This window comes from Protopterus annectens, chromosome 1.part1 (assembly GCF_019279795.1).
Source record: "Protopterus annectens isolate FY-2018-M chromosome 1.part1, PAN1.0, whole genome shotgun sequence".
In the NCBI taxonomy this organism is placed as follows: domain Eukaryota; kingdom Metazoa; phylum Chordata; order Ceratodontiformes; family Protopteridae; genus Protopterus; species Protopterus annectens.
The window spans coordinates 546,064,917-546,078,138 of NC_056726.1; the positions used below are offsets into that span (position 1 = coordinate 546,064,917).

At 41.9% G+C, this 13,222-nt stretch overlaps 1 protein-coding gene and 1 non-coding gene across 2 annotated transcripts in view; both read left to right on the plus strand.

Annotated features, from left to right (window-relative positions):
• Positions 1–13,222, plus strand: part of LOC122814849 (protein unc-13 homolog B-like) — a 596,675-nt gene that overhangs the window by 355,552 nt on the left and 227,901 nt on the right. Inside the window, exon 3 of the mRNA XM_044087135.1 lies at positions 38–155. Coding sequence (XP_043943070.1) covers positions 38–155 — 118 coding nt within the window. The remainder of the gene's footprint in view (positions 1–37; positions 156–13,222) is intronic.
• Positions 8,022–8,094, plus strand: TRNAR-CCU. The gene has a single exon. It is a non-coding gene; the product is annotated as a tRNA-Arg (tRNA).

A 13,222-nucleotide genomic window follows, 5' to 3' on the forward strand; every position in this document is an offset into this window, starting at 1 on the left:
AGAGTCTGAATGGGTATTGTTTTTTGTTTATTTACAGTGAGATCAGCCAACTGGACTTGGGATTAATTGTGGAGGTCTGGAACAAAGGATTAATCTGGGACACCATGGTTGGAACTGTGTGGATACCGCTGAAGAGCATTCGTCAGTCTGATGAAGTGAGTAGTTTTTAATACTTTCAGTTTCAGGATCCCATTGTAGTCTTTGTGACAGGTAGACTGGATAAAAAAATCTACAAAGAAGATTTCTGTTTTAACTATAACTTATAACTAACACCAGAGTGCAGATTTTTAAGGCAATGAAAATCGTAGTGCCACTTGAGCATTTTGGCCTGTAGAATTTAGCCCTACATAACATTCTGCAGATGTGCTCACTGTACAGAATGGCAGTGACTTTTTTAATGTATTTTTCAGTAGCCCCTAAATGTGCTTAAGTAGGTAGCTAAATGGCTACTGAGCTTTTACTATTTGCCATTTGCAGATCCACAAAACAGCTGCACATTCTTGTAGTACACGTCAGTGGTAATTTGGTGCCTATTCTTATAGAAGGGGAGAACTTATTTTTTAAATCATTTTCTGCTTTATATGGGGTCTATATTATGACAACGAATGATAAAATGATTAAACGTTGTTATATCAAACTCAAAAGTTTGAATTCACAACACATCGAACTACCAGAACAGCGATTTTTTTTTCCCCAGGGAAAAAAATCACTGTTCCCAAAAAAAAACAAAAAAACAAAACGCATTCAAACATTACATAAAGTGGGGGCTGTGCCCCCCACACCCCCTACTTAAATATATCAACTCTTTGCCAGCACTATTGCCAAAACCTGGAACACACTACCAGTCCATATAACTTCTACCACCTCCTTCAATCATTTCAAAAAACTCCTTAAAATCCACTACTTAACTAACTGGCTATGCTCATGTTACACTCCAGGTTAATCCATACCAATCTAATTGTGTCTCACATGTTTAGATAAGTATAAACAGATTTGCCCTAAAAAGCTTTGTAAACCCAGATAGTGGTAAAAAAAAATTAAGTTTTTGACTATGTACCTTAATGTTTTTACTATGTACCTCAATGACAGTCTGCTGTACTGTCTAAAACTGTTAACGTCTAACCTATTATGTATTAAAATCAATTGTATGTTCCATATTTTGTTCTGTCATGTTCTGCATTCTATTGTGTTGTGGAGCTTTTCTCCCCGGGCCTCCGCTGAAAATGGACCTGTGTCCAGTCGGACTTTCCTGGTAAACAAATGTAAATAAATAAAATAAAACTCTGAGATCGCACTACAGTGCTGAAAATGGCAAAGTGACAGAAGCGGCCAAGTGACTTCTTTCCCAGGGAAAGAATTCACTTATATGCTGCTTTGTCATTTTGCGTTTTCGACATTTGAAGTTCGACCAAGACACATTCGACAAAATGCATCTTCGGTCTTCTGATAGGAACCCTATGTATGCACTAGGAGGGCCTGTAGCATACCTGTCATTTGGTTATCGGATTGAAATGTATTGGTCAGTTCCAGTTTTTAGTCTCAGGTTACCATCCTTTCATGATTCAAGTTTCTAAGGTTGCATTCATGATTTCTACAAAGTGTATGAATTAAGAGTTTTTTGTGCAGCATGATAGTATAAAGCCACAAAGAGTGAGGTGAATGGTACACCTGTCTACAACAGGTGCCAGCTTCTTGAGATACCTGTATATATTAAAAAAAAAGAAAAAAGAAAAAGGTTGTTTGCTTAAGACTTCCTCTTCGGCTTATTTCCATTTCCCACCCCTTCCTTTATGGACTTTCCGTATGAACTTGCTGCTTTCTAATTGGGGCAGCTGTACATCAAAGCCATCCGCTTGCATCTGATTTGAAGTTTGTGATGATTCTCAACTTAGGGTCAGTGCAAGAGGACTGTGGTTATTTTAAAAAGTTACTACAAAAGGAAAAAGTCTGCATCCTGACATTTTGTGTATAGTATGCACCTTCTAAATTAGTTTTCCGGTTGGACATCTATATGCCTAAGCCATCTTCCTGCATATCGAGTAGCAAAGTTTAGTGATTATCCTTTTATATCACTGTTGGTGTATTCTTCACCTCAGGGATCTCCTGCCAAGAATATCCCAACTGCTGGCCAGTGTACCAAAGCCTTTAGAGCTTGTGTGCACCATGCAGCGCATGTACGCTCCCTGAATAGGATGCAGGACATGAAGGATATGTACTGACACAGTTACCCAGAACTTCTTTGCCGCCTGTACAAATACCATTATCTCTTGTCAGTCTGAACACCCTTTGCTGTGCTGAATACTTTGCCATCAGATAAGTGCCCCATTGAGGTCATGTTTCTTTTTATTATTGGTCTTGTTTTCATTTGGTTACTTGGGGTTCATGTCATACAAGAAGGAAAAAATGTAAGTGTGGCAGGCAGATTCCCCATAAGGATTGTCATGAGTAGTGTCTTCTGTTTGCGTGCTTCCAAGACCATGACCATACCTCCTCTATTATTTGTAAAGCATTTGTGCCTAAGAGGCAATATGTATCTAGAGAATCAGAAGCTTCAACAGTTATCCCAAGGTAGCATGGCCGAATCAATTAGCTTCAAGGTACTTTCCTTAAGCAAGAAGCTGGCCAAGAAATCTCTGCCAGATTCTTTGGCTGTCCAGCCTCCACCAGATGAATCCCTAGAAGCAGGTAACATTCCATTTATCATCTGATATAGACTTCGGATTCCTCTGCCATGACTCCAGTGGAGGCTGGAATGGATTCTTTTCGCACGTCCTCTGAGGCTTTGCAGGCATCTGCTCTGGATGTCTTGGGAGGACCAAGATTGATGGTCTCTGAGGTCGCTAGAAGGATTATGCAAATTCTGGTCGGGGAACAGGTTTTGGGTAGTCTTATTGAATCCTGTCAGGATTTGGAACCTCCATTGTTAGGGCTGATGTCCCTACTAAAACAAAAAAGATTAAAACATTCTTCTGTTCATCCTAAGGACTCTCAAAGGGAATTGCAGGAATTTACTCGGGGCCTGTTTAATTATTTAATAGCCCTGAAACCTATCCAAGGGGTTTCTGTGCCTACTCTCTCTTGGACTTCAACTCCTTCCAAAAGGCCTAAGGAAACCTGATTCCTTAGATGAAGATTTGGAATCTGAGGAAGAGTCTTGTTTTAACCTTCCCAGATGCCTTCTTTTTTGGCTTATGGCTCTGATGAAGAGGAGTCCCTTAGCTCTGAGTCTCCTGTGGAGGAGTCTTTTAGGGACACAGTAGCCATAATGATGGTATACTTTAAGTGGGACTTTTGCAGGTGTTTGATATCCAGAAAAGGTATTATGAGTTGCTTCAGAACCTCCCATGTTGACTGGTTTGTTAAGACACTTTATAGCTACCTCTAAGACTCCTGATTCTCAGCTCCCTGCTCCAAAGAAATATGATAGATTCTGTAAGGTTCCTGGGGATTGTTGATTCCTATTTGTGTCCTCCTGCTTATCCTCTTGTAGTGTCAGTCTTCTTTTACAAGCATTCTAAGCTTTTGCCCTCTACCAAGCTTCTGCCTTCAAATAAGGATAGTAGGATCATTTTCAGGAGTGGAAAGAAAGTTTATACGGTTTCCATTTTGGCCTTTAAAGACATCTATTACCAGACCCACATGACTAGATATGCTCTGGCCTTGATTGCCCAGGCTTGTCAGGTTATTTTTGACCTTCCTGATTCTGAAGGAAAGTCTTCTGATCTATCTGTTTTGGGTTCTTCTCAGGTGGCTTGCCACTCTATCGAGTGTAACTGATGCCTCTTCCAGAGCTGCTGCCTTTGGGTTTCTCATGAGGGATTATTCTTGGCTTTGTCAGGAGTCTTTACATGAAGGCATTAAGGCCAAGTTACTGGATGCTCCTTTGGATAATGTAATTCTCTTTGATACTGCTGGTGCTAATATGTTTAAGTCTCTTCAAGGAAAAGATAAAGCTTTGCAGGACCTTAAACATATTTTTGTGTCCCCCATCCCTAAGTTCCAGAGGAACTGCTTTTGTTCACAGGCAGCCTCATCAGGCCACTAAAGACAGGAAGAGTGGTAGGCATGCCCTTCATGCTAAGTCTTCTCAGGCTTCTGTGGCCCAGAAGTCTCCTTTATCTGACAAGCCTGCTTCGCTTTGACATTTTGCCCCTACCCTCTCATCCCTCATCCAGATTCTCTTGTCTCTTTGGCTCGCTCTCTGTCTTCTAAAATGGCAACTCATCACTTCAGATTCTTGGGTTTTGTCCATCTGTCAGGATTACTTCATGGTGTGGAAATCTCTCCCTCCTTTTTCAGAGATTACTCATCCTCCTTGAGAACAACTTCCTCATTTCTTAGAGGTTCTTGGCTCCCTGTTGGACTAGGGAAATACTCAGCTGTCCCTCCAAAATGTTCCTGGTTCCTTGAAAGAGGGCACTTGGAAGCCTATTCTGGATCTCTCCTTGCTCAGCACCTTTATCAAGGTTTCTCCCTTTTGGATGCTTTCTCTTCAAACTTTGTTTTCTCTGTTGCTAGCCCAGACTTTTCTCATGTCCTTGGATCTGAAGGATGCTTACCTTCATATTCCTATTCATCCTGTTTTCATGAAGTTTTTCCATTTCTCTGTTTTTCTCATTTTCAGTTCTTTTCTTTGCCCTTTGGCCTCTCTGCTTCCCCAAGGGTATTCACAAAATGCCAAGCTCAGGTATTTGGATAAAACTAAGACCATCCATAAGTCTGACCAGGTTTTTGTTTCTTTTTATCCCAGGGTTGGGCTATTTCTAAGCAAACCATTACTCCTGGATATCTAAGGCCATTTCCTTTTGCTGTTTTTTCATGGCGGATGTCTGTCTACTTCAGTTAGAGCTCATTCTACTAGGGTTGTTGCCTCTTCTGGTGCTTTCCTCAAGAGTACCAGTTCCATCCTTGAAGCTGTTACTTGGTCTTCAGTACACATCTTTACTAAGGATTATAAATTGGATATAGTTTCTAGTGCCAGAGCAGGTTTTGATAGGGCCATCCTACATGGGTTTGTTGAGGGCTCTTCCCAGCCTTCCACCTCCCACTCTTTTTCTTGAGCTTTAGTACTCTCCTTAAGGTGACTAATATTGCAACAGTGATATAAAAAGACATAGTACCATTGTGCAAAATCTTACCATAACATTATGTTTATGCTGTGGGGCTTGATTTAAGTACTCTGTTCTGTAGATGTTTAGGTAGGGGGTTCTAGTCTCACTGCAAGGAATTGTTGTTTGTGTGTGTGTGTGTGTGTGTGTGTGTGTTAGGTTATTTCACATTGCAGAAACCATTTTAGAACAGCTTATGACACACTCCTACTTCCCTCCTCTTCTCACCATACACTGCTAATGTCATCAGCTATAAAGTATTGTCTGACACTATGAAAGCCAGATTTGTACTGTGGCACTTGTGTTAAGTACTGTTTTCTGTAGATAATTAGGTAGAAGTTCTAGTCTCACTGCAGTCAACGTGTGTGGGTGTGTGCGTGCATGCATGTGTATGTGTGTATTTTTGTGTTCATTACACAATCAGTATGGTGACAAACTTTACTGCACTGCACACAGCTCAGCTAAGCACTGTTAAGTGTTGCTCCACTTCCTTCACTAATCCTGTATAGTTTTAAGTCTCCTTGCTAATCTCAGAGGAACAGCTGATCTTTTGCTCTCACTAACCAGGAATTACCTGCTGCTATGAACAGTCAGTTTACTAACATTTCTCCAGCCAGCCTGATTGACATGGATATCCTGAGGCAGTGTAGCAATTACCTCGTATACTGACAACCACCTGCTCCTAAAGCAAACAAATACAGTATGTGACAGATGTCACCATACCATGAAACTTGAATCAGTCATTTCACATAATAGTAAACAAGACATCAAAAAGTCTGTCAGTTCACTCCACTACTCTTACACAAGATAAAGTCAAGACATATAAACCCACATACGTGGAAGTACTCAAGAGCTTACCAAAAACCAGAGACACCACAAATGCAGAAAACCCTCACATATACTGGTGCACAAATGGAATCCACCAGTACACATAACATATATAACAGTGTCTCAGCAATCAAGCTCCAAAGACAAAACACTTCAAAACCAAATTTCCTAGTCATAGGCAACTGAGTAGTGAGACGCACAGATGTCTCTCTCACCAGGCTTGACAAGGAGAAGTTCACGGTCAGCTGCCTGTTGGGTACCAGGATCTGCCAAGTCATGCGCTCACTCAAGTCACTCAGCACCAATTACCGTTATGACTCTGTCCTAGTACAAGTTGGAGTGAATGGCTTGAGAAGTACCTCTTTGGACTGTATGAAGAGAGACATGATAGAGCTGTCAGACTGTGTGTGCCAGGCAGGTGTGTCCCTAGCCCTAAGCAACATTCTTCCTTCACCTAGGATGATGCCACAATACAGACAAAAAATGATTGATTTTAACAATTGGCTGAGCTTCCAGTGTCACGCCAAGAGGATGCAGTATCTGTCAGCTTGGGAAGACATGGTCAAAAGACCTCGATGCTTCACCAGAGATGGCTGTCACCTGTCTCCTCAAGGCCTTAGGGTATTGGCAAACTTGCCTCCCCCTTTAGAGCCCCTCTTAGGCTATAAAAACAACAAAACCTCTGATGTAGAAAAATACACTAAAGACAAACTCAAGGTCATGCTGCTTGATGCTTGGAGCCTATACAAGTAAGCTGCACTCCCTGGAAGCACTCCTCACCTTGGAAGATGCTGATGTCTGTGCAGTCACTGAGACTTGGTTCAAGGCCATAGAGAGTACCCTGGCCATGCAGAGCTGCAATGCCTTCCACACATTCAGACCCCAAAACAATTATGAAAGAACCAAATGTGGAAGTGTATCCATTTTCAATAAATCCAAATACACCTCGCAACTGGTGAAACAGTACAACTCTCTTGAGGTACTTCAGGTCCAAATAACTATAGGCAAAACACCCTACCACATCATAGCTATCTACATATCCCCGATTATGAACCAGGAGAAACATGCCACCTACCTGGACTTGCTTGAATTTCTCAGTATAGATCCAAACACCGTGGTCATGGGAGACTACTCGTCCATCGATTGGGTGGCTTACACAAGCACAAACACGGCCACACTGAGGTTCCTGGACTTCAACTCAAATGCACTGGAACAGTTAGTCTGCACCCCAACAAGAGGCTCAAATGTCCTAGACCTAGTACTTACCAACATAGGGGGGCTACTGCACTAGCCCCAGTGTGCTGCCCTCCCTAGTTAAGTCAAAACATAAATCTGTGTTGTTTGAAGTAAAGATCAGACTTGACACACCCACAGGAGCAAAAAAAAAAAAAAAAATTCTGCAAACCAAACTATCGCCATCTAAGCAATAGTATAAATGGTTTCAAAGCCTCTGCTAACAACTCCTATGCGGAGAAGTACACAAATGCCATTTATAGCTAATTAAGCAAATGTATCGACTAGGGAGTACCTGACAGGACTAAAACTGGGTCCTCTTGCAAAAACAAGCCACCATGGTGGGCTGCAAGTATAAATAAGTTATATAACAAAAGAAAGAAACTGATATCCAAGAACAAGAGGGAATGTACTCAGCAAAGTAAGACAACCCTAACACAGCTTAAACAAGCAAATCAGAAACCTTGTAAAATTCTCTAAAGCAAGTTATGAAAACCAGACTGGCATTCCCTAGCTAAAGATAATCACAAAGCATTCTTTAGCTATGTCCAAAATCTCCATGGGAATACCAGCTCTGTGCCAAACGTATAGTGGACAGCACCACTCACGGAACCTGAAGAAATTGCCAACCTGATGGGGAAAAAAGAAGTAACTGGGAACATATTTCTGGGAGTGTAATGAGTTGGCAGACTTTAAAGACTCCTTGCAGACTGCTCTGTCAGAGATGTTGGGTGAGACAATTAGTGCAACTAAAGAAATGGTTTTTTTGAGCTGTGATACAGAATTGGAATTGCCTAGGCATAGTAAGGCCTTGCTGAGTCTTATTATGATGGCTGCCAGAAACACAATTAGGCCTCAGTGGCCTAATGGATAAGGCGTTGGTCTCCTAAGCCAGGGATTGTGGGTTCAAGTCCCATCTGGGGTGATATAATCTTAGGAAATACACCCTGGGGATCACTTCTGTGGCTCTGCTCGACAGGGGCACAGAAAAATAACTTTCTTGGGTAGCATAAGCCAGGGAACCTTGTTGGCTAGGCTTACTTGGGCCGATAGCCTAGTACCTACCTATGAAATCAACGTCTAAACCAACTTTGCTAGAAGTAGCAAAAATATCTATATAAAATATAGATAAAACAACTGGAATTGGGATCTTTAGAAAATGGTAGGGGCAAATTACATAGAAAAAAATGGGAAGTGTGGGGTCAGTACATAGAGAAGGAGGAATGAGGTGTAAAATAAGGCAGGAATTGAATGAGCTATGTAATGGTTGACTGGCAGTGACCGGATATATTATAAGTAATGTGAAATATTTGTAGCTACATCTGTGTCAGCATGGCTTGTAATGTATAATGTTTGCAGCTGAGGTTGTGTTGGTATGGTTTATTTTCATTTATATAAATATAAGATTGCCTATGTCATATATAATAATTTAATAAAGATGTTTTTTGTTTAAAAAAAATTGCCAAACATCTGGCTGACAGATTTGGCAACAATTTCACCCCTTATCTGCACCAAACATACCGCATAGCATTCCTGACACCTGTCCTCTACTCTTTATCTCCAAAGACCAGGTCATTCAAGCACTCTCCAAGGCCAAAAATATGGCCCATGTGGGACCAGATAACATACTAAACAGTCTAAAACAAGACCTAGCATAACTACTTGGCTGTCTCTTTAGCCACAGCTTGAGCACTGGTTTTGTGCTGGAGGAGTGGAGATCAGCAACAATAATCCTGTTGCTCAAAGGTGTCCATCAACTGACCCTGGGAACTATAGACCCATTACCCTGACCAGTCTTAGCTGCTAGACCATGGAAAGAATTATCATGGACCTTATCAACCAGGACATGGCATCCTTCAAACTCTTAACCCAACCCAGTTTAGTTTCATCAAGAGTCGATCTTATTAAACCTGGTGAATTTCTCTGAGAAAGTCACCAAAGCCCTAGATGAGGGTAAAGCAGTACATACTGCCTGCCTTAACTTAGCTCAAGTGTTTTACACAATTCCTCACTCAGGGCTCATTGAGAAGCTCTCCCAGCTGTGAACTGACCCATTTGTCACTGGTTGAATAGCAAACTGGCTCATAGAATGCACACTGTTAAAGTTGGGGAATCCACCTCCAACAGTAGACCACTTACCAGTGGTGTACCACAAGGATCTGTACTGGGCCCTCTACTGTTTGGAATCTTTTTTTCTGAAGTCCAGTCAAAAATTGATGGCCTGTTGCTTACTAAGTTTGCAGATGACTGTAAACTGGGCACAGTCAGAGAGTCCCACAGTAACATCAACAAATTACAGAATGGACGAACACAGACGAGCAATTGGTGTCAGGGCTATGGACTGAAACTAAATGCAAAAAATGCCTCATTATCCCTTTTGGCAGAAAAGTAGCCCCTGCTAGTTATGATATATAAACAGCATCCCTCTAAGCTCAAGCACAGTGGTGCATGACTTGGGAATACAGGTTCATAGCAATCTAAACTTCGATCACCATGTACCTATAGTAGTAAGGAAATCCTTCTACAGTGCTCATCTCATAAATAAGGGCATCACATCCAAGACCAGGGAGGCTTTTACTTCACTGTACTCTGCCCTTATCAGACCACTGATTGAGTGCAACACTCCCTTCTGTATGTACCTCACCAGACACCTATAGCAACTGGAGAGACCACAGAGGTTTCTAACCAAGAGAATTCAGGGCCTCCAAGACATGACCTACATGGAAAGACTGAAAGCCCTATCACTGTACTCTGTATCATACAGGCTGCGGTGACCTGTGCCTGGCCTACAGAGCAGTCTCTGACCCTGCCCTAATGGAATGCTGCACATCCACAAATCAAATGGGACAAGAGTCTCTCGCTCCAGAGATCTCAACCTGGCCTGTAACATTAATAGAACTTGCACAAGAGACATACATGTCTCCCAGAGATTGCCACTCCTCAGGAAAAAGCTTCCACTTTATGTAAAGCAGAGTTCCTCAATGACCCTATTTAAGCACAACCTTGACAATTGGATGGGAAACCGCAAATGCACCCTCGGGGTAGCACCTATGGCCCTCATGGACAGGGACACACTGTGCTGATCATAGTATTGCTCTGCAAACAATGACCATCTAACTATGGTCAACTAGTGTGCTGAGGGTTTTTACTTAGCTAGGCTTGTAAAGGCCCTAGGGCCATTAGCCTAGTAACCTCTTGTGAACCTAAGATGTCCTTGCCTTCAGTGTTGCAGTATACAGTCCTTCCCTCCATCTCTTTTTTTCTGGTTTTGATTTGGCTACCTTCCTGGCTGATGGTTCCCATTTTCCATTTGCATTTTCTCCCTCTGGATGTGCATAACCATCTTGTCCTACAGAGTCTGTTCTTTACAATTCAATTCTGGGTAACTATGTCCATATGTCACTTTTATGCCCTATGTCCTGTGTGGGGAGCATACATATGATGTACAACACACACAAAAAACTAAAGCCTCTGGTATACTGGGCAGATGTTTGTCTAGCTTTAACAGAGATCCATAAGGTGGAGAATACTGCAAAAGTAAAGAGAAGGATGTCTACTGTTATGGTAAGGTTTTATACAACTGTACTTTTCTCAAGCATCACTGCAAGATGATAGCAGTTATTTTAAAAAGTTGGCTTTCTTTTTTGGAGATATTGTAAGAATATTTTGCTGTTTTGTTTTCTTTCTTCTGTGGAGTTAGGCAGATGCAGATAGACAGAAGGAAACTTTGCCTCAGCAGTCATTGTGAGTACTCATAAACACCCTTAAAATTGTTGAGGGCTCCAGAGCATACCTTTAGAGAACCACTTTTTTCATGCAGTGACAGGCATGTTTATTTTGAACTCCTGCTTCATTCCTGTCTTCTCTGACTAAAATTTTTGCATTCTAATTTTTTCCTGTTATAAATTATAATTACACAGTGTCAGTTACAACACTGGTGACAGTGCAGTGTCTTTCTTGTCATAAGGATATGCATTGCTTATGCAGATTTGAAATATTTTTCTCTCGTGAGAAGAAAGAAGTAATAAAAAAATGAATAAACAGAAGAAACGAATGTTATAAGCTTCTTATAAACTGCAGAGGCAGAACGGCACAGAATAGAAGAGAAAGATCAGGAAGGCAAACAGCAGCAGCTCTATCAGAATGCTGCAACAAAGAAAAGAGGCAGAGATGGTTGGGGATATTTTTTTATTTTTTCCCTTTGGATGGATCTGAGATGACTTAATGATACCATCCCCAATATCTACCTCTTAATCTATAATCCACCTCCAAAATACAGCACATTTACAAATCAGGGGAAAAAAGAACAATAAAAACTGAATATGTGGCAGCTGTGGCAGGAAACAAGTCCCCCTCCCCATGCCTCCCATGTGGTAGGAGATTGTGTCCTCCTGCTCTTGTTGCTTTTATATACTAGTTCTGAGATGCTCTCTTATAAAAATAGTGGGCTTGAGTGTGGAAAGCAAATTCCACTTTGAGACTTCCATGCTTTTTGCCTTTTTTTTTTTTTTTTTTTTTTTAACCTAGGACTGATCATGACTTGCCAAATTGTCCCCACTGTGCTCATTTTAATACCCAGTCCAAGCATAGGGCTGAGGAGTTAGAGCATTTCTTACACAAAGAAATGGAGAGCAGGAGATATTCATGTTGTGTGTCATCCAGTGGTTCCACTGACTTTGATCCCTCTCGTATAGAAAGAGAGAAGCATCTGAAACCCAGCAGATGAGGTTTTGCAGTCTGCCAGTCCACCCAGATCCATTGTGAAAGGAGAGCAGACCCTTTCACAATCCCCTCGGAAGAATGTGTCTGTGGTTTAAGCCTCTACCAAGACAGTTTTGGAGTCTGATATTCCAGCAGCCCCCTTCGCGTCTACATGGGTCAAAGGATTCAGGCTGTTGGTTAGGCCTGGGGTCACTTCACAGTCCTTGGCTTCTGACTCCCACACTAAGTCTTCAGAGGGGGTGGGTGGAATCTACTGGATTAGAGAGGAGTCATCAGTGGATCGAGTACTGGCAGCAAATGCCCATCTGAGGCTTGGTCACAGTGCATAGGATGCCACACTCAGACCCAAGCCTACGGCCATGATTAAAAAGACTGCTTCTAGCTTGCCTCAACTTAGAACCTCAGGCTTTTAACGTAGACAAACTTGCCAGCAGGATCTACTCAGACTGGCTGAAGATTTCATTAAATTGAGATTTCATCAGTGCAGTCCTGCTTGTAAGAACCCTTGCTTCAGGATCATGTTCTATGAAAAGAGAGAGGGACACACCCCCAGGATTATTCTGCCCCCTGTAACTCTAATAAGGATGAATTATGATATGTTGATGAAATATCTACTGGTTCAGAGAGTGAAATTCTTGCTTCAGCTTCATTACCTGAGAATTTTATTTTTGGGGAGAGACTCCATAAAATGAGGGAGTACTTCATCGGGGAAGCTCAGGACTACCCTCAGTCTAAGAAGAGAGTTACAAAATGTTTAAAACTCGGAGTAAACCACTGGCCATTCCTCCAGTACTAGAGGTAGTGGATGATGTCATTCTTGACTCTTCCCTGGAGCCTGACTGCTGACCACCTGCTCCTGGGAAACCAGACTGTTTTTTTTCAAGGTACAGGATTCCTATAAGCACCTGTTTTTAAAGAATGTGGTGGATCCTGAGGTGGAGTCTCAGGATCCCAAGGGAGCTCAAGGCAGTACTTCCAGGAATCCTTTGCTAGATGAAAAAAAATGGAAGGACCCCATTTTAGATTTGTAAAAAAGTGTACATTTCTGCCACCTTGACCATGACAGTTGCCAGTTCCATATGGTTAAGTTCCAGTTAAGTCTTCTGGACCAAATGAAACAAAAACGTGAGGGGATAAGAGGATAGAGTCCTCTCGAAATAATTGCTAGATCTCTGCAACTCTTGTTCCAAGGATGCTAAGCATTCTTTGCATTGTGGTTTTGATGCCTTAGAATCATAAAGCAGAGCTCCTGCATCTGGCTGGGTCAGTCATTTGCAGGCATGCTTGGTTAAGGGAACAGTCCCTTTGAGAGCTTAAGTCTGAACTCACCC